Genomic DNA, 25,373 nt, shown 5'->3' with positions numbered 1-25,373 from the left:
CCGTGAAGGGAATATTGCCTCTTAAATCTGAACAGTTAATTACAGTAGAGATGACAGTAGGATCCCATTAACCTTCAACGTGGTGCCAGTATAGAGGGGTCCGGATCCCCTAAAGTAGCCCAACTTTTGGGTTTTGGATAAGAACGTCTGATTCGAATCTGTCGCTCGAGATCGTTTTGGGATTTGGATTTGTTACTCGGGATGTGTGTGCTCCACTTTGGATGGATTGTTGTGAATTCGAATTGGATGGTCCTGATTCAAAACCCTAAAATTGGGACTAAGTTGTGAGATACCATTTCACAAGTATTTTGAACTACAGACATTTCTATAATTTTTCTTCAAAAAATCGTAGTATATGAAGCTAAACTTTTCTTAGGAACGAGCAAATATATACCCTAGCCTTGTTTTTTCTATTATAACCCTGGATTCATCTTAACGGTAGTATGAAACGCATGATTTTGGGATCGCACTACAATGTCGATATTTTATAGGAAACCAGGCACGACAATTTGACTGCTTGCAAGTTGCAACCACAGTGACATACCATTGCTCCGTTATTAACTACATTATTTTTCTTGTTGGAAGTAATAGTCTTTTTCTCAAACAAAAAAACAAAGTTCCTGCAAAAGTTGCAGCTAATGATTCTGTGTTATTAACTACATTGAGCATAACAAAAAAATTACTGCTATCTATATATTAACCAAGCCCAAAGACTTGGCATCTATATACACTATGAACCCTCCAAACACGAGAAAAAAAATCTGGACTAGAACCGGGAAGCAAGTCGGAAAAAAGGGGAATATTCCTCTTCCACCATCACCAACTCACCTAACTCTACACATCAATTGACAGAACTTCGGATTTATTCGACAATTTATCCTCACTTGAAGGACTCAGATTTTGAATCGAAATTGGGGAGCTTTCAACTACAAGAGGATTCTCCTTTGATTCCTCTTTTGAGACACTATTGTATCTGGTCAATGAATCATTTCCGTAATCATCTTCTAACAGTTGTTCTTCCGTATTTTTATCCATCCTTTTGTCACTTAATTTTCTCAAAGCACTCTTGCCAGCATTCTTCACCATTTCTTTGGCCTTCTGTCTCAAGTGGCCTTTACCTTCACTCTTAATTGATTCATCCACTCTAGACTCTTCACAATCGGGGTTGTTCTTGTTGTCATTTTCTTTGATTTCACCTTTCAAATCTTGCTCAAGTACCATGTTAACTGATACTCGCTTCTCTCCAACTGAGCGAAGGTTTGGTCGTGGAGTCGTGAACAGTTCTTGACTCCAAGCCTCTGAATTTTGGTTCTTTCTTGGGCTGCTGGATTTGTGAAACATGTTACCTAGTTTGCCAAGTCCTCTCTTAATTTTACCATGCTTGGTATTCTTGCCCACTTCTGTTGATTCGTCATCGCTGCTACTACTTCGACGTGATTCTGGTAGAGATGATCTTGAGCTTTCCCTGAAATAAATGAAAACCAATATTTAACCTAAATTGGGCGTTGTACTTCTTTGCTGTTTTTTAGATGTATTCGAAGATGCAAGTATATACCTGTTAATTTCTTTGTGGATTTGAGTCTCTGGAATGCTGGTTGACCGCCCTTTACGGGGCTCCCATGTTTGACAGACCTCACTGCCTGGATGATGCACCCAAATTCCTGTCTTGTCTTGTCCTTCTATGTTGATTGGCTCGAACTTGTCTTTCATCTTTACAGTTTTATCATCACCAGTTTTCATGTCTTCTGTAGTATAGCTAGTTGATTTTGTGGTTTCAGAGGGGCTACCTGATTCTTCTTCTGTGGTACTGCCCACTTGCAAATTCTACAAAGTTTGTACTATTTCAGATAAATTCTTTTTAGCTTTATTTATGAACCGGGAACTGGAGTAATGTACTGACATATTACTTGAGCTAAAGACAAAGAATAACTTTTGATATATTTTTCAAAATTTATGCTGTGTTTATTATGAACTATGTTGTTTCAAGGGATAAGCCCTTCACTTTGTGCAGGGCTTATCTGTTGAATCAACAGAGCTCATGCTGGTATTCCTTTTAGAAATCTGAAGAGATGAGGGGATTGAATGAAATTTCTATATTGCAAACAAAGAGAGCTCATGCTTTCGGCAAGCTACTTATTGGTAATTTAAAAAGATTTTCCATGAGACAGATCTCCCAACCTACTGGTTGCTCCACAGGTTTAAGGTATCTGAGAAATGCTTTCAGATTTCTAATAGACCCATCAATACTATCAGATAAAATGCGTGATTGAACACAGCCTGGTGATATTTGAACCTATGACTCCTGCCATAAAATTTTATTTTAGTTCTAAAAACTAAAGCTAACAAAGAGTGACACTCCTAATATCTTATATTCATTGAAAATGATACCTCATCTTCATTCACAGTAATTGCAATGTGAATTCTACCCATCTTAATATTCTTCAATGATATCCATTTGTCGTGTCTCTGTCCACCCCTTAATTCGTTAATATTGATGCAACAATCTCTGCAACATAATCAAAGTGAAAGTGAGGCAAACCAATCAATTTTTCCACCATAAACCAATCAGTAGCCAAACCACAAAGCACTCAGCTTGTTGTGTTGGTAGACTTAATATATAAATCAGAACACACATTTACAAAGAGCCTTTAGGCAAATCATTCACATTATTATACCATAAATAAGACAGGACATCTCTCGCACCTGCAACTCACTCACCAACAACACTTCAGATAATTTCAAATAATTACCAACTTTCAGGTTAGAACACCTTTTATACAATCACAAATGTCTTTTCTAACTGTACTATATTTATATGTTCTGTTTGAAATTATACAAAGTAGGTGAAAAAAAAAATTTGGCTTGTTTAATTTAAAAAGCTAGAGGCAACTTTTTAATTGTTGCCCGACTTGACTTCATGGGTCACAATTCAGTGTCCAATAATTCAAAATCTGGTACTGTTCCCATTTATGACAAAATATTAAGTGTAGTCTCCACTCTCCACAAGAAGACCCGTTAAAAGGATAAATTTGTCGATTTAAGCGACTAATACTGCACTATTGTATTACCCATATATCCTGGCAATGCAGGTAGATGAAACCAAAATCCCAAAAGTGGTAATTTATAAATAGAGAACAGAAACCAACCCAAGCAAGTCATCAAAAATTGGGTCTTTATCTCGAACTTGTAGAGATAGCAAATTCTGTGCATCCCAGGACGTGATGGGAATCAAAAACTCCTCCAACCACTTTGGAGCTAGAGTTTTCTTGTGAATCTTTGTTTGAAATCTGTACGCACCAAGCTGGCCTTTCACATATGGATCCGCAAGTCCTAACATAAATCATCAAATAAAAAGTTAGAATATTCTAAATGTCTGTTCACAAGTGTCAATTAATGGATCCAAATGGTTGGTTTTGAATTTGTTTCATGCATAAATTCAGTCGATGTTATTTTGTTGACAGTTCTTGTTTGGTTTAGTAGGTACTGGGATGGATTAAAACAGATGGCTTCATCTCTGTGATAAGTGGAAAGAGGTGGTAGTCACCACTTTTCTCAGGGTAAAAAGAGGAGAAGCATGCCATTGTTATATGACCAATACCATAGCAAATTATCAAGTAGGTTAAAAGAAGTTTATAAGCTATCTTGCTAAAATGATGTCACAGTTCTACTTTCTGTTTTTGCATCAGGTTTAGGTTTCGGTAATTGAATTAGACACAAAAATATATGACCATTTTATTATAAGTATCCAATCCTATCAAATACACTTGTAGCATTGCGAAGTACTAACACTGGCAAGAATTCATAAGAAATTAGGAATGACAATATACAAACTTCATGAAGACTAATATACCATTTGGATCAGAAGGTTTCATATCAGCTCCTTCCATAAGTTCCAACTTGACTTGTGCAACAGGACGTTTCTCATCAACTGTGAACCAGCCTCCTGGTATTTTGAAATAACAATAATTCAATTGAATGAACACATACCAGAATAATGATTATTGGTCAAAGAAATAATAACAGCAAAGCATTTTGTCTGTATATTTTCTAATACTAAGCTCACTATTTTGATCCCAGCCAAAGAAACTGAACTGATCACAGCTCAACCCAAATGCTAAAAGTTACAACTAAGAGAAGTCATAACAAAGCAAAAGAATTGCTCTTTTACCTGTTGGCACTTTAACAAACTTTTCCACGTCAACAACGAGCATGTTGGGCTGCAAAAATATTAAAATTTACTTAACAATAAAAGAAAAGATAATTAATCGTACTGCGAATCCACTGTTCCATTCAAACTGGAATAAAACAGTGAAGAGTAACAAACCTCAACCAGTGTCTGTCTAAATGCAACATCCAACAGTTTATCCTGCATAAAATGCCAGAAAAAGGGTGTAAGATAGAGACAAAAATCATAATATCACTAATTAACATTTATTGAATAGAGTTCGAATTACCAGCCATCCTGAAATTCCTGGAAGTTCAGCTACGTCAAGTCCGTGGCCAAATATCGGTTTTACTGTCATCTGAAAATAAGGTGGCTCAACGAAGCAGACTCTCACACGTTCAAGAAATGGCCACTGCCTGAGAAATTTTACCCCAACAAGAATCTGCATAAATATAAGATTCCACAATATTTCATCATTCAAGAAGCATGTCAAGATTATTTATTTCATATGTGGATACAAACTAGTCTGAAAAATTTCTTACAGAAAATAGACCTCAGTCAATCAAGACCATTTACCTTTCCTTCTACATGCATTCCGGTAACATGCAGATTTGCTGTAATTCCAAATCCTAATCTCTTCGTTAGCTGCACTGAGAGCACAGCATTCATGTCATCTCCAGTTAGGAAGTTCATTCCCATTTCAAGAACCTACATTCCATCATCAGCCATTTGCTAATTGTCAAATTATTGAAAATTGACTTGCTGAAAACAAAATAGCACTTGGCTTTTTTAAAAATTACCAGATGATCATCGTCTGCCGAATGGCGGAGAACCCTTATATCTGTAAATATAGGTGGATTCCTCCCAAGGTAAAGATTTTGAAGGACCGCTTTTTTCTATAAATAAATTAAAATTAACATTAATTAAAACCCACACAAAAAAGAGAGGACATGAGCGAGAAAGAGAGAAAGAGACAAACTGCTGTCCAGGGTTTGAACTTGTCTAGAAACCAAGGTACAATTGGCATGAGAAACTGCTGAGAAGCGATCCTTTCCATGCATATAGGCCATATTTTCTCAATGGCGTGATTAAGCCACCTAACAGTTTCTGAATCAGAGAGAAGCTGTGAACATAAGAAATTGAGGATTAATCTGCATGTCTTACATCAGTGTCATCTAAAGAGTACAAAACATTAATGAAACCAGGAAATAGTTTTCCACTTGGAGATTACCATACGTCAGTTCATCACATTACCAGATACATCAGTTTGGAATCCGCCACTTTGCAACAATGCCTAACAAAATGTGCCATGCAGATACCTAAAAAGAATTTGCCATGCAAACATGCACTGTTGTACATGTGTGTATGTCCAGACGAATAGGCTTCCATGTGGTGCCCGTGGTGTGGGTGTTTGCGAGTGTATCTGTAGCTTTTGTCCCTCTCTCTCTTGTCTAAGAAGTCTATATCTCAAATAAATAATGAGCAGAGTAAAATGCTCACGCAGATCTGAGAGCTAGGTATGATGATTGCAGCAATTGTGCACGCTGGTAAAAACCACTACCGGCATAGCCGTTACAAACAAACATCCTGATTTCAATCATGATTTGTAATTGGAAGTAAAATATACAGCATGAATATATACAGAGCATACCCTTTTTTGGTTTGCACTTTTCCTTTCTTCATATTGTAATCTCCTCCTCAGTCTATCTGAATATCGTTCATTAACCTAAAAGATATAAATATATAGTTAGAGATCTACTAATTTAATAGATAATCAATTTAAAACTAACTTAAAAAATTCCATAGCACATTAATTGAACACTAGTGTACAATTGATATCGAACCTTGTAGACTCTGAATAGCTTATCTAATTTCTCGTTTAAATAATTGCTAATTAAGGGAAAAAAGATTTCTGAAGGAAATAATATACAAAGAACATATTGATATTATATCATTACAAGAAACAAAAATCTCAAAGAAGACATTAACAAAAAATTTGTAATCATACCACTAAATGGAATCGGTTACCATCAATGGGGCTAAATATCATGTACTTCGATAGATAATTATAACTCATATAATATCTGTTCAATAAATGAACAAGAATACAACAAAGCTGGATGTTGACTACAGTTTACGGGCCTGTTTCTTATGCTCATATATCTGAGTTTTGGCAAGAATTACAAAAACTTGGTTCTAAAGTATGCTTGCCCAAGAAGCAAGGGGGCCCGAGTGTGCTTAATTTGGAATTCATGACTATTGCTTATTGAGTAAATGGATGTATAGATATCTCAAAGGTAATGAAAAAGGGTACTGGCAGGATTGTATTCACTGTGCCTATGGGAGGAGGACAACAGGTAAAATGTAAAATATCTCCTTTTGTAGGGGGGGTGCATATGTAAAATAGCACATTTCACACACTTGGGATGCCAATTTACCAATTTACAGTAGGTGATGGTAAAGGAATTCTCCTCCTCTTCTGGCATGACAATTGGTTAAGGGTACACCATTAATAATACAACTCCTAACACTCTTCTGACTAATAACCAAACCACAAACTTCTTTTGCTGAGGTTTGGAATTCAGGTGTACCACTGCTCAATGCATTGGTAGGTTAGCATCTTGTAATAGAGGGCGGAAAAAAGAGATGCTACAGTACTGCACAATACCAGATTCACCACATCATCAGATATGGTAACTTGGGCTTTGGCAAAAAGGAATTCACTGTACACACTGTATCAATTTCTTTGCTTCTGTGGTGTATCCTCTAATCCTTTTTCTTTAATTTGGAAGTTCAAAATATGTCACGAGGAAAGGGGTTGGCCAGGTCAGAACAAATGCGCATTTTACTCCCAACGTGAAACAATAGATCATAGTTTTCTTTTTTTCCCTCACATAACTCCCATTTGGTTTTTGTTAGGTTCAATGGGTCAGATACCAGTACCAATACAATCATATACCTTAACAAAATTGTGGGATGCTGGGGTTGCACTTTCAAATCAGACAGGAATCAATTTTTGATATTTGTGTGGATCATTTTACAAACATATGGCTAAAATAAATGTATTTTTAAGGATGCCAGACAACGTTCTTGTAGGACCTTGACAGTCACTGTACTTAATTTATTTGAATTTTGGTCAGGTACAAAGGGATATCAAAGGAAATATTGGAATCTTTTCTTCACTTCGGATAGCTTTGGATTGGATGACAATGGATAGCTGAAGCTATAATAGCCTTTTTGGGTCAACATCACTGGGTGTGCATTCAGTCATTTTATCTTGGTTAAATTGATGGTAGCACTTTAGGATTAATCTGATCAAAGTTGGGATATCTTTAAACTGGGGGAAGGGATCTTATGGTCTGGTCTTTTTACTTTTTAAGAATTTTTTTATACCTTTCTACTATTCCCGAAAAGAAATGGAATAGGAGGTATTTAAGTATCACTATTTCTAAAAAATATCAAACTAATTGAGCACTCGAAGAAACAAAATTAAACATGACGAACAAAAGTAAAATATATCAGTTTCCTCAATTGGAAATTAAAATCAAAATATAAACTGAGAAGAACTAATACCGCATAGAGATAGATCAGCGCGCAGAAAAACACCAACGGGTGAGACCATCCTACAGACACCAAAGCCCATATAACAGCTAGAACCAGTGCGATGTGATGCACGATGGATATATCTAATATACTCATCTTATTTTCTTCTTTCCGTTTTTTCTTTTACCTATTTCTCGATCCAACATCAAATCAAACCTCCCAAAAGATTATGTTTTAAATGCACCCGCGTAAAGGATATAACTTTCGGTGAAGAAACCAAAGTGTTATCTGGGGGTGAGAGGTTTGATTTGGAATTTAAGCAAAGCCGACGCACGCCACGAAGACGCTGCCACGCTGGACTGTTGGAGGGAAGGTGAATACGCGCATGTGACAAGGAGAGGAGAGGGATAGTAAACGAATATGTATTGAGTTTAAAATTTGGTGACGTGGTGATGATTTTCAGATTTTAAGATCTGCAGTAGTTCGCATCTAACCATCTGTAAACGATGGAAATAGATCTGCTGTGATTCCAAAGGATCGCAGGATCCCTGCAATTCTAATCTCATACGTTCTGAGATTCGTGTACAAAAACTAACTTCTTTCAAGATTCGTGCATTCTAATAGATGAAAGGTTGAGAATATAATCGCACAACCCTGCGATCCCTTGAAATCACAGCAGATTTGCTCCCGTAAAGGATAGGGACAAACCGCAGTTTCTTCTGAATTCGTATCCTCTGAGATATCTCAAACTTTGCGTGACTTTATGTAATATCCCAACCGTTTAACTACGTTCTGCACGAATCTCAAAGCACACATAATACTGACCCCTACATTATCCCCGAATAGGCACCGGACACGTCGGTCACGCAAAAGTTGAGATATCTCAGAGGATACGCACTCGTTTCTTCTTTTCTAGGAAATAAATCTGCTGTTATTTTAAAGGTATAATTGGAACCTGTCATCTCATCTCAAACGTTGATATTTAATGAAATCCGCGTATGAAAAAGTTTCTTTGTTGAGATTCGCGTATAAAAATATTTGAACAGTTGAGATCGGAATAACAGGTTCCTGAACAGCAGATTTATTTCCAATTTTCTGAGCGTTGGTGTAGCTGGTAGATAAAATGGATGGCCTAGATTAATCCAGCTGGGCCAAAATTAATCCTGATACGTTAGAACTTTAGAGTGTCTGCTTTGAGAGTCGTGCCATATAAAAATAACGATCCAGATTTATAGCTTGCACCTCAGTTACCTGGGGTGATAGGGATTCTTGAATCTAGAAGAGGATGAGAGCCGCGTCTTGTAGAAAGTTTGTGATGTGTGGGTCCCCAAGTCGGCTGATAACTGATTGTTACATTTTGTGTGGTAAGTAACAGCCTCAGGGGAACTCTTTTTGACCTCAGAGCTCTTTGTTTTGTCGGCCGTGTCTGGTTCAATAGTTGACGATGGACCATAAAATCTTCGGACGGCAAAAAGAAAATTGACATTCTTCTCTCCTTTCTATTTCTAAATGATAAAAGTAAAAGTCGCAATCTCCACACTTGGTTTATCAATATAATGTTTTTTTTTCCCTAATTGTTTTTATTAATATAACGTATATTGTAATTGAAATTGAAACATAATAACTGGGTTGTTATAAAATGTGACCAACTAATGTGAATAAAAAATCAACCAAAATAAATATGAAAGTGGTATTTTTCCAATTTTCAGAATAATTTAAAAAATAGTTATGGATTTTATATTTTATTTTTTTTAGTTATATTGTTTTTCTCATTCTAAGTACATATTAGAACCACACAACTAATACCCATTGATTTGGGAAAAAGAACTACGTACCTAACATTCTTCTTAGTGCTTTACTTTACATCTTATATTAATTTTGACATGATGTCTGAAAGTTGTTTGCCACCATATACAATCTATTTTATCATTTACCAGTATTATGGTATATCTGAAGATAAAGAAATTAGCCTTTTATTATTTTTCTTTCAATTTAAATGTAGTATGTATATTTTTGATAATTCAATTAATTATTTATACTTTTTCCATAAAAAACATTGATTCTATAACAATTTTGTTATTTCCTTTAAGATATATATGTTACACTAAACGCACCGCTAATTGCAATTAAAAGTAAATAGATGAGTTTAGAGAAATTTGACACGTGGAGTGTTAACGGAGTTCGACAAAACAAGGCCTACGTCTCTGGGGTGCCGCAACTTCTTCTAGGTGTGCCTTTCTATTACTCAACAAGAAATGTTTACAACTTGTGAACCGGTGAGCCTTTACAACCAATGGGAAGTCACACAGCCAACTCGAGAAGAGAACAAAGTCTCTGAGTTAAGATTCTCAAGAGAAACACTCAAAAGTTAACTCTAACCTAATCTAACTGAAGATTAGTGAAGTGGGTTTGAGGTTGTTTAAGGGATATTGAAGTTTTAAGCTCTCACAACAATGGAGGAACTAAAGCTCACAGAAATCTGCCTTTTGAAAGTTAGGAGCGACTAAAGTTACTTTGGAAAGAAACTCAAAACTCTATTTATAGAGACAACGCTAAAAAGAGCTTTCTATCTTAAAACATTACAACGTTTAGTTCAAATACAAATTAGAATTTTTTTTTTTTTTGTGAACTCAGTATAAACGTTACCAACAATTTCAACCTGTGGAAACTTGATCAAAAACATAAATTTTTAAAGTTTCTAACATGTGTGATTCCTTTTGACTTTGACCAAGTTGTTCTTCAGCGTTTTCTTACAAGATATAATCGTTATAACGTTTTCAAACATTACCAATGTTTGTATCCTGTTAAAACAACATAAAAAATACTTTACCAAGTTTATAATTTTACAATTTAAATTATTGATAAATATTTTTATGATTTCTTCAGTTCAAACAATTAATATTGCAATTTCAATTGTTTTGAACATGCATAAATTCTAAAATAGAAGAAATTATAAAGTTCAATAATTGTATGTTTTGTAAATTAGTCAAATAAACGAAAAAGATAATTACTAAAAATAACAATATATGATTATTTTTATAAAAAATAAATTTAATCTTACTCATTGTATTTTATATTAGGAAAAGTGTGATCTTCCTTCCGATAAATCAAGACATCAGTTCTGATTCAAAGAAGGAAAACATTTTCTTTCTTGGGAGGATCTTATGTATGCCTCTCAAAAACTTAAAAATTACATATTTATCATTTTAAACTTAAAAAATTAACAAATTTATCCATTTTAATATTTTTCTACTAAAAATAATTTTAAATTTATGAAGTATCATTTTACTCTTTCTTATTCTTTTTGAAATTATGAGTTGGAGGTCAAGCCTAGGGTTGCACAAAAAATTTGTAGTTTGTGATTCGATTCGAGTTTGATTCGAAAAAGTTTGTAAAAAATTCGATTCGAAATAGTTCGAAATTAATTCAAACTAAATTCAAACTGGACCTGATTTGTTCGAAATAGGTTCGTGAACTATTGATTTCTGCGATGACTTATGTTCGCTGATGACTACGATCACTCTTCTTTGTCGTAAAAAAGTTTGTAAAAGATTCGAAATTGAATTCATAAAAAAATCGATTTGAAATTAATTCAAACCAAACTTAGTTCGAAATTAATTCAAATCAAACTCAAACTGAAATAAGTTCAATTCGTTTGCAGCCTTAATTTAGTCATATCCAACACACTTTCAAACCTCTACATATATTATAGAGAATTTTTCTACAGTGAATTTCGAACTCATGATTTCTCATATGAGAGCTATATGCATTTGAACAAATTCTTCCTTGTATCTTTTATTAAAAAGTATAAAATATGTAGTGCGGTAGTTGAGAACAAATTAGCTATTTTTCTAGTTTTGACACTTTGACATCACGCATGTAGTTGTGTGAGCGTCGAAGTATATAAATGACCCATTTTCAAAGAGATGCAGAGTTGTAGACCTTGTCCAGCCATTACTTCCTCGCCTATTTTTTTTCTCAGTTAGCGCCAGGGGCAGTTGAATCGCATGACATCCGGATTGGTCATAACGTAAGCCGTCCGATTTTGAATGGTCTCAGTGGGACTGTGGGAGCAATGTGAGTTCTTTTTCCCGATAGGCACTCCGCGGGATTGTCGCAGGGTGTATGGTAGGTCTTGAAGAGTGCGTATCCTATGAGATATCTCAACTTTAGCGTGGCCGACGTGTCCGGTTCCTATTCGGTGATAGCTCAGGGGCCTGCTTTGAGATTCGTGCAGAACTTAGTTAAACGGTTCAAATTTTCCGTAAAGTCACGCAAATCTCAGAGGATACGAATTCGTCTCGTTGATGGGTCAGATTTACAGCCTGTCTCATTCATCATCAGTCGGCGCTTGGATCTAGTTTAACATGGAAAGATTCGCCATCATTGCTGGTATAGACGTATAGTATTCCGATAGAATTATTTTATTGGGTTGTGTTGGAAATTGACTATATTGCATAGGCCTTGTACGAATTAGTGTGACGAGTTCGCGCTGGACCTATCAGAAAACTGTTACAACAACTGTGAATAAATTGAACATTAAAGCATAAAAAATTTCAGAAAGAAAACATCGATAGACCTCAGCTAAATTGTTGGGACCACTTAGTAAACAAACAATATAAGAAGTTAAAAAGGTCTCTATCTTTATCTACTACACTACTATTTATATCTTTGGAAATCAGGAGCCGACTCAATCGACTTTGATTTATGTCTAATATCTCTCAACTCTTACATAGACTTCTTATTTACCCCCATCTAATTACTTTTAGTCATTAAAATTTTACTTTTTGATTATATTCTTTTGTTCTCTTCTTTCAATCTTGCTCGTTCTCTTAAGTTCCCTCGATCGATCAATCTCTTTTTTAGATGTGATAAGATAATAAACATTTCAATCCTGATCTACACAATAATTTGTTCCTCTTCTGCTCATCTTCCTCTCTTGGATGCAAGAGAACAATTACAATGATATTTTTTAGCAATTCACATAAGATCAATTTTAAGTTATAGTTAGTCACCTCTATGTTTGACCTTTAGATGATAGAAACTAGCAACTAGCAATTCCTATGTGGGGGTGTTTATGAGTGCTTTATGGTCTTTATTGGATCTTTTGTTCTGGATCCAAAATATTAGAAAATTAGTCAAATCAATAGAATGAATAATTATTAGTTACAAGCTCTAGGCCTAATTCACTCCTGCAATGTCACAAAGCATTCAGCAAAATATATGGTAATTAAATAATCACTGAGAAAATAACAACATGGAGCAAGAAGCAACGAGAGAGAACCCAAGAAAAGAAAAATGGATGAATTATTATGTAGAGAAAGTAAGGGTAATTGTATTTTATTTCTTAATTAGAAGTATATTAAGGATAAATTATAACTTAAAATAGAGTTAGATTAGGAGTTATTATATGATGGGTAAATAAGAAAGAGTTGTTCAAGTTGATAGGTAAATAAGATATATTCAAGTTTTGATGGATAAATAGAAAATTGGACTTGTCTTCAAAGACAAATAAGAAATTAACCCAAACTTTTATTCATATTCTAAAAAGACAAAATTCCAACTCTGTTCTCATATTCTAAAAAGAAAAAAAAAATTCCAACTTTGTCCTCGATTTTTCAAAATCTAAAAAAAAAAAAAAAAATCCTTACCACTGACAATGTCACCGGCGTGTGTAAATTTCTAAAAAGGGTTAAAAATATGGTTGGAGACTTGGAGTATGCCGATTTTTTTATATATATCCAAAACTTCAATCAAATTACAAAAAATAACCGAAGCACCGTTGAAATTCAATTTTTACCCAATCCGGTTATCCAATAACTGGATTTTATAGAAATGTCCGGTTAACCACTCCCCGGACTCAAAATGCACAAATCCGGTTAATGGTTAACCGGATTTGTGCATTTTGCCTTTTTTTTTTTTTTTTTTGAAAACAGAAATTTTTTTATTTTTTTATTTTTTGTATTAAAATATTAGAAATATTGAATATATTTCTTTGAAAACAGATATAATACAATATAATTTGATTTATTAGAAAGACTGCAACAAATAACCCGGATCAATATTTTTCAGATCGGATTTTTCGCAGCTGTAAGAAAAATTAATATATTTCTTTATGTGTTATTGGAAAAAAATAAAAATAATTAGATTCCGAGTTATTGATCCCGGTTCAAAAGTCACTTCTAGGTAATCCAAAAAATATTGTGACCTTTCTAGTACATTTAATTAATAAAAAGTTGTATCTATTTTTGAAAAAAATAAAAAAATAAAAAACTTTAATTTATTTAATTATTGTTTTTCAAAAAGAATTCTCAAAATAGATACAACTTTTTATTAATTAAATGTACTAGAAAGGTCACAATATTTTCTGGATTACCTAGAAGTGACTTTTGAACCGGGATCAATAACTCGTGATTTTAATTATTTTTATTTTTTTCCAATAACACATAAAGAAATATATTAATTTTTCTTACAGCCACGAAAAATCCGATCTGAAAAATATTGATCCGGGTTATTTGTTGCAGTCTTTCTAATAAATCAAATTATATTGTATTATATCTGTTTTCAAAGAAATATATTCAATATTTCTAATATTTTAATACAAAAAATAAAAAAATAAAAAAAATTTGTCTGGACTATTGATTCGGTCACAATTATTGTTTTTCTGGACTATTTCAAGTTTATTAAGATCCACGTACATCTGCAATCAAGCATAAACAGTCACTCATTTAGCAGCATTGGTACAAGTGGCACCCTCTCAGACTTAGTGGTCTCAATTTCTCTTCGACATTGAATTTCTCTGTCAAATAATCCATCAAAGTACAAATCATATATGCATTTGTCTTATTTATTTTTGTATATGATCGTAAAAACAAATATCATTTCGTGTTCTTCAGACAAGGCCAACACACTGAACTGCACTGGCATATGCAATTAAAGTTTTTGATTTTTTTCAAAAATAGATACAACTTTTTATAAATTAAATGTACTAGAAGGATCACAATATTTTCTGGATTACCTAGAAGTGACTTTTGAACCGGGATCAATAACTCAGAATCTAATTATTTTTATTTTTTTCCAATAACACATAAATAAATATATTAATTTTTCTTATAGCCGCGAAAAATCCGATCTGAAAAATATTGATCCGGGTTATTTGTTGCAGTCTTTCTAATAAATCAAATTATATTGTATTCCATCTATTTTCAAATAAATATATTCAATATTTCTAATATTTTAATACAAAAAATAATAAATAATAAAAAATTTCTGTTTTCAAAAAAAAAAAAAAAAAAAAAACCAAAATGCACAAATCCGGTTAACCAATAACCGGATTTGTTTTGTTGAGTCCGGGGAATGGATAACCGGATATTTGTATTAAATCCGGTTATTGGATAACCGGATTGGATATTTTTCGAATTTCATTGCAAAACATGGTAGATTTTGTAATTTGTTATTTGATTTGGATATTTATAAAAATTTCGGTGGAGTATGCATGGTTATTTTTTTTTTAGAAATTTTGAAGTATTTCTTTTACACTAAGAGACAGAGAGAATGATCGAACTTTTTTGCATCACCACTTCATCGATATTTTTGTAATGAAATATCGATTCATTTCTTTTGGGATTAACGGGGTATATAACATCAACGCATCATTGATATTTTTGTAATGAAACATCGATGCACTTGCGCTGAGATTAACCAGAGTATAAAAATTGATATGTCATTGATGTTTTTGCGATAAAATATCGGTACATTTTTCTCAAACTTTAAACAACTATAATTTTTTGTAGGAAACTAGGATTTAAGCGTTTGATCACAATTCATAAATCTCGCAAAGAGACAGAGGCCACCGTATCCCAGGCATAGCGCCAGGACATTGGAGAAATTAGAATTGAAAGAAAGCATTAATTAGGGTCTCAAAACTTTAGTTAAAGTTGTTGCTGATTTTACAGTCTGTTAATTATTTATCATGATATTTTATTTTATAATAATAAACATTCTAAAATTGAGCATCAATTTTAGTATTTTTTTACTCGAACTAATACAATATTTTTGTATTGTTTAGTCATTTAAATTAAGATTATATATTGTGGAGTTGATATTCATCATTAAAATAATTAATTGATGAACAATTTTATCTCAATTAATATTCCATTTATATGCTATTTGTTTGAGAAGTTTTTAAAAAAAAATACCACTGGCAATTTTTAAAATTTTTGGAAAATAGAGGACGGAGTTGAAATTTCCTGTTATGTGAGCACATGAATAAAAATTTCAGTGATAAATATGATTTTTTTTTTTTTTCTGATCGCGGTATATGGTAAACCAACTAATATTGTTGTTTAGAAACAACAAAATATATACACGAGTCTAGATGAAAATTTAGTCGATTAATATTTTTCTTTGAAAGCTCATTTTTTTTTTATATAGAAAAGTGGAGGTCTCGTTTATTAATTTTTACTTAATGTTTATAGAAAAAAGAAACTGTTCAGATTTCAAACTCACAACTTTTTATATGGAGAATGTTCTCCCTTGCTCCTAAATCAAAAATTGATTATTTTTGTGAAAGTTCTTTAGTTTGAGCTTTCTTTAAAAAAAAAAATGTTGAGCTTCGTACTTCGAATTTTACAAACAAAATAAAAATTCAAAATGATTGAGAAAAAAAATATTTGCCAGCACAATACAACACATGCAATTCACTAGTAGCTAAATTAAAGTTACGTGTGAGCAATTTTAGGACCGTGTTTGAATTTAACTTCTAAAGAAGAAATGTGGAGGTCAAACTTAATATTATTCTTTGAATTTGCTCCAACTTAAAGTGCTATAAACAAATACACGACTATTTTGAATTTATGCTTACAATTGAAATTCTCCGCTGGACAAAAGATTGAGAAGTACAATAATCGATTAAAACAATTATGGTTTCTAGCAACTCACTTTAATTATTAGCAATATTATCATAACTGCTAGGGGTGTTCAATTAATTTGATTTAATTATTTTAATTCGGTTTCAACCATTTGAACATCCTAACTGCTGTCACCATAACATGGCTAATTTAATAATTTTCCTTGATCCTATAGGACATGTAAGAGCCCGTACAGAAACATCTTCTTTTTTGTTTTTTTGTTTTGTTTTGTTTAAATGCTGTTTATTTTTTAATTTATATTCGGTCATAGTTTCCGTGCTTGTTGCCACTTGACAGTCTAAATGTCACAAATGTATGACTAGACTGAGATATCTTAGCCCACACGTTTTGCTTTATTAGAGAAATTGAAAATCAAAGTGACTTTTAAGACTAATTAAATTAATTAATTGATTACCTCATGTTTTAGACCCCTCTTAAATTTTGACTGGTACAAGATAATCGGCACATAAACTATGATAAACATCCCCTAATCATAAACCATGTTGCAATAAATAAATTTTAACAAAACCCAGTTTTAAAATACAGAATTATAACAAAATCCAAGTTAGATAACCTGCCAGCTTTTTTATATACAAAAAAACAAGTATTCAGCAGGGGCGGATCTAGAATTTTTGTCAGGGGGACAAAAAAATATCGAATCGGATTTAAACTCATTAACTAATTGGGTACTCGATAAAAAAAGTACTCTGACTTATATTTTTCAATACTCTGACTTGTAATTTCTAATTCTTAACTTATAATTCTAAATACCCATCATAATTCAAGAAATTTATTTTGATTTTTACACTAAATTTAACCCGAATTACAAATCAAACATCTAGAGGGAGGCAAAAAAATTTCCGGGAAAAGAGGAGCAAAGTTAATCAGACAGATAACTACTAAAACTCAAAATCCAGAGAGAGTGGCTACCCTACTGTATAGTGTTGGGTCTGCCCCTGATATTCAGTGCCTTGTATAAATATTGCTTTGGCAAAACATGATTTTTCTTTTCTTTGCATATTGATGGTTTTATGCAAAGATGATATATATAGTTTCTTTTGAGTAATTATCAAAATATATCTGAATTGGAGCACCAAACATTTCAAAATATTAGTTAAACATTTAACGAGAATTAAACTTTTAGCGTTTAGCGGCAATATTAATTCTCAGTGTCAATATTCAGATATATCTGATGAATTGATATTAATTGATATTTAATGAATTGATGTTTAATGCATTCAGATATAGTTTGAGCTGGAGGCCCCTAGACTTTTGAGAATTTTCTGAAATTTTGAGTGGCAATATTAACGAGAATTAAAATTTTAAGAGGAGGATTGCTGAACACCCTAGAACACCGTAGTTCTACTAATGAAATTCATCTGTAATTTTTTAAATATACCATTCCAAAAAAAAAAAAAAAAATCAAATAATTACATTTTCTAAAAAATTTAAATTTTGAAATGGCCGCATCATTTAGATGTCGCCTCTTTTATTGGGGCTGCATCTAGAGGATGCGGACCATAAATAAGTAGTCACATCCTCTAGATGCGGCCACCCTTTTTTTCCCCCTTCTCCTGCGGTAGTTCAATTTGAAGAAAAAAAAAAAAGATGGCCTCATCTAGGGGATGCGGCCCCCTATTTATGATCCACATCCCTTAGATACGGCCTCCAAAAAAGTGGCAACACTTAGGGGATGCGGTCGTGTTGAAATTCGAATTTTTCAGAAAACGTGGTTATTTGAGTTTTTTTTTTTTAGAATATGGTATTTTTAAAATTTATGGGAAATTCATACATACCATCTTGTGTCATGAAATTTAGTTAAATTTTGGGGAATGAAATTAAGCCAAGTTTTGTTCACGTTAGAGAATCCAATATTGCCAATGTGTTATAGGTCACATACTTTTGAAAAACAAAGATTTAGGACCTTAAATTACTTTATCTTGTCAAAAAAAAGAAAAAAAAAACATTATCTGGTCAAAAAACTTTTAGAAAGGCTTACCGAAGCATGAAGATTGAAGGGTGATTTTATGATGCACATTTGTTGCGGCCATTTTTATTAATATCTCAAAAGAAAAAGTTAATTTTAAAAATAACTCCGCATTCTATTTTTTTTCAAAAATGACCTAACCGCCTAGCCCACGGGCGGTCTCCTAGGAGACCAAACCGCCCCCCCCCCCTCCCCCCCACGGGCGGTCTTTTTTTTTTTATTTAATTTTTTATTTTTAGAGATCTGAGTATTTTGATTTAAATAATTTTGTGAAGAAAAAGTTTTCTTGTTTAGAGTGTATGCCAAAAAAATAAGACATTTGATAAATTTATGAAGTGATGTCGTAACTCTTTATAACTTTGATTTTATTTGTCAGTTAGATATCACAAGTCTAAATATAACACTAATGAAGGACTTGGCCTTTATTCAAAAAATTTCAAGCTCTGACAGCTTGTTGATCTTTTTCTTTTTTTTCGGTTTTTATAATATATGTATAATATATACATATATTTATAATATATACATATATTTATATATATATATACATATATACATACACATATACATATACATATATACATATACATATCTACATATACACATATACATATACACATCTACATATACACATATACATATACACATATACATATATGAGTAAAGCTAGGGTGTGACATGCTCACCAATAAAGTTTGGTGAGCATAACTCCAAAAGTATATCGGATTGATGCCAAATGCCGAATCCAAACCGTTGAAATCCATGTACTTCATGAGTGATGCACATACATTTAAAATTTTGAAAGTTTCGAGTTTATTTGCTACATAGTCAAGTAGTCAAAGAAATGAACATTTTATAAGTTAATTTATAAGTTATTTTATATATTCAATTTTTATTATTTCTTTGACCGCTTGACCGTGTAGCAAATAAATTCGAAACTTTCAAAAAAAAATTTCACAAAATTATTTAAATCAAAATACCTAGATCTCTCTAAAAAAAAAAAAAAAAAAAAAGGAAGACCGCCCGTGGGAGGGGCGGTTTGGTCCCCTAGGCGGCCATTTTTATTAATAATCCAAAAAAAAAAGTTTTTTACAAAAATAACCTCAAAATTTGATTTTTTTCAAATATAATCAAACCGCCAGGGTTGCTGGCGGTCCACTTCTATAGCGGACCGCCAGGGACACGGGCGGTCCGCTGGGACCCGACCGCCAGAGTTCTGGGCGGTCCGCTATTTTTTTATTTTTTTATTTTTTTATTAGAGAGATCTGATTTTTTTCTTAATATTTTCATTTGTGAAGTTTTAGTTTTTTTTTTGTTTAGGGTATTTGGGGTATTTGTCAAAAAATTAAGGACTTGGCCTTTATTAAAAAAATTTCAAGTTCTGACAGCTTGGGCGGTCCACTAGGGACCAGACCGCCAGTATCTCTGGCGGTCCGCTAGCTGTCTTATAAGCACGCTTTCTCTCTCTATCCAGCACACAGTCTCATTTGTTAAACCACAGAGAAGAAAGAGAGAGCGATTTTGGCGATTTTGAAGCGATTTTAGGCGATTTAGAGGCGATTGCTACAGGTATTTTATTTTTTATTTAATTATTTTCTGTTTAATTTTTAATTAATAATTATTATACCCGCAGTATGTAAATACTATAAATTAGTCTTTAATTAATATTATAATTAACTTTTAGAACACAACCACCTCTTGCGAGAGTTGTTGCTGAAGCAACTGGTAGAACACAACCACCTCTTGCGACCCAATCATCTAGTAGCCAAGGGTCTACAAGTACTGCTGCTCCTGCAGCTGGCACCGCCAGCAACCCTGGCGGTTTGGTTATATTTGAAAAAACTCAGATTTTGAGGTTATTTTTGTAAAAAACCTTTTTTTTTTGGTTATTAATAAAAATGGCCGTCCCCTAGGAGACCGCCCGTGGGACAGGCGGTTAGGTCATTTTTGAAAAAAAATAAAATACAGAGTTATTTTTAAAATTAACTTTTTTTTTTGAGATATTAAGAAAAATGGCCGCATTTGTTGTCTGCTGACCACTTCTATAATATGAAAAACAAATGAATGTAGACGTCAAAAGAGAAAAGGATTGATAATTAAATAAGTTGACAGCTCTCACGAGTGATACATAATGCATTGCGTATTTGCGTTGAAACCGAACTATAAATCTTAAAAAAAATCATTTATCCCGGAAACAGACTATATAGGCAATTAGGCCCTTAATGAAAACAACGGGCTTTGTTAAAAAAGGAAACAGAATGATAACGGCCCGGTCCGGCCCGGACCGGCCTGGAAAGACGAAATTACAACGATCTAAAATCTACTCCGGAGCCGTGCAGTTGCCTACTTGCCTCCCAGAAAACATTTTCTTATAAGTGTGATTTTATATCCTCATTTTTTCTTACTAAGTGTGATGTTGTATTCCATATATATATATATATATATATATATATATATATATTTATCAAATATGGGATCAAAGCCGTATAATTTTAGATATAAGAAAATTTGTAATCAATCTTTAAACCTGCAATCATACGCAGAGTATAATTAAACGTTGATTCTCATCGGGAGCGGACCCATGTACATCCAGGGGCAACTGCCCCTCTAGATTTCGAGTTTTAGTAGAGATTTGGACGTTCTGATCTACTTTGTCCTCATTTGAAATTTGTTTTGCCCCTCTCTGAGTGTTTGATTTGTAATTCGAGTTAAATTTAGAGTTAAAATTAAAATAAATTTCTTGAATTATAATTGATAATAAAAATTATAGGTTAGAAAATCAGAAATTACAACTCAGAGTATTAGAAAGTATAAGTTAAAACAGTAAACAAATTTCAAAAAATGTAAATTTTGGTCTCCAAACACATATTAATATGGAGAACAAGATGAATGGTTTGGATCGACCGTTAGGATTTGAAAACTCGAATATAGAGCCGTAGCACGGTAACAACCCGTGATATGCATAGTACTATAGACTCACTCAAATAAAAATGTAGAATTTGAGGTACAATGAGATATAAAAGATACAAGATATTTGAATCCTCTGTTATAAATAAGTTTCAAGTATAAATCGGGTTGAGACAATAAATAAGTTATGACTTATGAGTTGAAGAATATTAAAGACAATAAATCGGTTTCAACAAATCTCATAAAAACTGAAACCGATGTGATACTAATGCGTTGAAACCGATTTATTATCTTAAATAATTATCAAACTTATTTTATATTTATTAAATATGTTGACAGCTTACAACGAATCTCATAAAAGCTGTGAATTAATTCTTTTTCGGTACGAGTGACAGCTTTTATGAGATCCGTTGTGGAGAATTTAAAAAAATAATAATAATAAACAGGAGAGAAAAATAGAAAGAATATATGTGATTTTTTATTGGTAAAAAGATCCGTATTAATTTTACCAATTAAAAATATTCAATGTTAGAATCAGTATTAATCCCACCACTCTAACCCAGTTGTTTTTAAAAAAAAAAAAAAAATTCCTCTATTAAAATATAAAAAATATTGATGCAATCAATTGCAAACTCGTCTCATGCTGGAAATATCCATATATTTTTCAAAATAAAAGAGTCCATTTATTGTCTCCACAAATTATGTGTTTGTCATGAGACTTTTGCTGTTACCCGCTCGGGTACTACCCGACCCGTACCCGTTACCCGAGGTATCCGTACCCGTGCCCGGGTATAGGCGGGTAAACGGGTACATGGGTACGGGTTTGAGACGGACCGGACTCAAAGATTTGGGAAAAAAATCCGCCCAACCCGTACCCGAAACCCGCCAACCCGCACCCGTTTTACCCATACCCGTTTACCTGACCAACTTTACCCGTTTACCCGTGTACCTTTACCCGTTTACCCGATTACCCGTTTACCCCTTTACCTTTATCCGTTTTTAATTTAAATTCAAAATTTAATTTTTTTTGCCGCCGGTTCAGAAAAAAAAAATTAAACAAAACAGAAAAAAAATAAAACAGAAACAAAGACAGAAAAAAAAGAAAAAAAAACGGAAAAAAAAAGAAAAAAAAACCTAAAAAAAAAGAAAAAAAAAACTAAAAAAAAAAGAGAAAAAAAACTAAAAAAAAAAGGAAAAAAAAAACAGAAAAAAAAAGTAAAAAAAAAACCGAAAAAAACAACAGAAAAAAAAACAGTATTAAAAACCGGAAAAAAAAATACCCGTATCCTATCCGAGGTACCCGTTACCCGTACTCGAGGTACCCGTTACCCGAGACGGGCACGGGTTTGAAACGGGTAGGGTACACTTTTTTAAAAACCTACCCGACCTACCCGTACCCGTTCTACCCGTACCCGCCCTACTTGACTATCCGTCCCGGGTATATCCGAGGTACCTGTACCCTACCCGAGAGAAAATGTCTATTGTCATCTAATTGTTGAGGTTGCCAAAAATTACATAAATCGTATCGAACAAAAAAACTTAGAAATATAACGGTTTTTTCAAAAATTACACACCATCAAATCATAAAGAGAATTTAAGAAAAATATCTATGCAAAAGCAAAAAAATGTGTGCTTGAAAGATTGGATTGATGCTGAAAATCGCATGCAACATGGAGATCGTCAAGCAACATCATCCGGAGTCGAAACTGAAGAAAGCGGTACCGAGTTGCGGCCCGAGACTAATTCGGATTCAGACGGTGCGGAAAATAGCGAACTATGGTATATGAATGAGAACTTCTAAATAGGTAGTGTCGGTATAAATTTATAACCTCTTTAATCTTTATGGTTATTTTTTAAATTATAAATTTCTAAACATTTCAATTAGTTTTTAAATTATTCATTTTAAAGAAGAATTACTAACAAAAAAAAGTTAGAACTCCGCCTATGTTATTTTACATAGCCGGTCTCAAGCCCGGAATAAAGGAGGAGAGTAACTTTTGTTTTTAAATCTATTGTTTTAAAATAATTCATATTTTTTTTAAAGTAATTGATTTAAGAAATTTTTGATTTATATTTTATTGTTTTAAAGTAATTGATTTAAGATATTTTAAAGTAATTGATTTAAGCAACATTGTTTTAAAATAATTCGTAATTTTGATTTATATTTTATTATAACAAAAATTATTGAGTTCAAATATGCAATCATGTCAAATGAATTTTAGTTTAAATGAATTTTGATTTATATTTTATTGGTTTAAAAAGAAAAGAAAAAATAAACCCGGTTCGGACCGGACCGGACCGGACCCGTACCTGCCCGAACCAACCCACGGATCCGGACCCGGACCGTGCAACCCCCGGACCCGTGCTACCCGGGGGTTGAGCCGGGCCGGATAAGGGTTTTTGAAAATCAACCCGTGCTACCCTACCCAACCTACCCGCCTACCCGAGAAACCCGTGCCCGTGCCAACCCCCGCCCGCCCGGGTTTGACCCGTACCTGCCCGGTCCGGCCCGTTTTCAATACACTAGCATCATCTAGGTACCTATCGTTTTTACAGAATGAATATAATTTTGAGATTCCAATGATTAGGATGTTGTTTATTTCTCTGAATTATCTCATACGTGGATGCGTACCCTCCCAGGTACTTGACTCAACACAATTGAAACGGACGGCTCAGATTTACTCTCAGCCGGTCGGGATTCGGGATGACAGAGGGGGCAGGATTATTTGCGCTTTGAGATTCGTGCCAAGTTAAATGGAACAATTTTGGATTCAATTGTACTCAGTCCGGTAACCTGAGGGGATGTGAATTCCTCATACGTTTGGTAGAATTTCAAACCAATCAATGCCAACATCAATCCACAAGATGGTCTATAATTTTGAAAGAAGAAATTGATTGATGTTTTCACCTACTTTATTACATTTTTTTTTTCTGTATTGTTAATTAATACTAAAGCATGAGGAACACATTTTTGGTTCACCTCCTTATTACATTTTCTTTTTCTGTATTATTTAATTAATACTAAGCATGAGGAACACATTTTTGGTGACAAGTTATGACAGTACAAGTTGGTACATTAATAATTTGAATATAAAATTTTAATTGATACAAAATAAATAGTTGATCTTGTTCTATGTCATGAACAATGTATAAGCTTAAAAATTATGCAATTGAAAGTTCATTTAGTCCAAAATCGACATACAAAAAAGATGAACCGATCACTGCAATTTATTATGTGTTGATGTTTTTGCCTCTTGATATTGTATCAAATAAAAAGTTATTTTATATACTTTTCTTGTGACCATGTATTCCTTGTAGAGTGGGGAAAATGACACGGCGGAGCCGGCTCTGTCACAAAATGGTACGGTTACGGCACATTACGGTATGACACGTGCGTCAGTACGTGCCGTGACTATTCGTGTGCCGTGACTGTCTTTTGAAACTTTGGCACGACACACACGTCATGTGAAAGATTAGTCACAGTACAACACGGCACGTAGTCACGCGAGTCACGTGTAATTAGGACCACTAGATATTGATTAAACTATTTTTAGTTAGTACAACTACTGTGTGAAGGAAAACGGTTAAGAGTCCATGATTTGGTATTAGGAGGGATAGTTACCAGATTCATATTTTCAGCATAAAGTTTTTTCCCTACTACCACATGATGCTCCTAAAAACCTCTGCAAATGAATCAAGGTTTCATGTTTAACAATAAAATACTAGCATAAAAGTGTAGTATCTCGATAAGTCAATGTACTTATGGATCTTTGAGCCTATCAAATTATATTCATATATTATACTGGTGCTACCGTTCGAGTACCAAAGACATATATTGGAAATTAGAAAGACCTTCACTGTGCCC

The 25,373-nt window shown here is 33.3% G+C and overlaps 1 protein-coding gene across 3 annotated transcripts; it reads right to left on the bottom strand.

The window, feature by feature from the left end:
• Positions 1 to 624: 624 nt before the first annotated feature.
• LOC144571478 (C2 domain-containing protein At1g53590-like) lies at positions 625 to 8,164 on the bottom strand. 3 transcript variants are annotated; one of them, XM_078320769.1, is made up of 13 exons: positions 7,739 to 8,164; positions 5,817 to 5,891; positions 5,145 to 5,288; positions 4,966 to 5,061; positions 4,742 to 4,873; positions 4,455 to 4,607; positions 4,325 to 4,366; positions 4,169 to 4,217; positions 3,851 to 3,943; positions 3,147 to 3,330; positions 2,389 to 2,506; positions 1,556 to 1,824; positions 625 to 1,465 (listed from the first exon to the last, which is right to left on the bottom strand). In XM_078320769.1, the coding sequence occupies exons 1-13, from the start codon at positions 7,862 to 7,864 to the stop codon at positions 835 to 837; spliced, it is 2,112 nt and encodes a 703-aa protein (XP_078176895.1). In that variant the 5' UTR covers positions 7,865 to 8,164; the 3' UTR covers positions 625 to 834. The 3 variants fall into 3 exon arrangements, with proteins under 3 accessions (XP_078176895.1, XP_078176896.1, XP_078176898.1); XM_078320770.1 differs by having other exon boundaries at positions 625 to 1,459; positions 7,739 to 8,130; XM_078320772.1 differs by lacking the exon at positions 5,145 to 5,288 and having other exon boundaries at positions 7,739 to 8,092.
• Positions 8,165 to 25,373: the final 17,209 nt, after the last annotated feature.

The sequence above is a fragment of the Carex rostrata genome, chromosome 19, assembly GCF_964058835.1.
Source record: "Carex rostrata chromosome 19, lpCarRost1.2, whole genome shotgun sequence".
Lineage (NCBI taxonomy): Eukaryota > Viridiplantae > Streptophyta > Magnoliopsida > Poales > Cyperaceae > Carex > Carex rostrata.
This window is presented reverse-complemented; position numbering and strand designations above follow the sequence as displayed.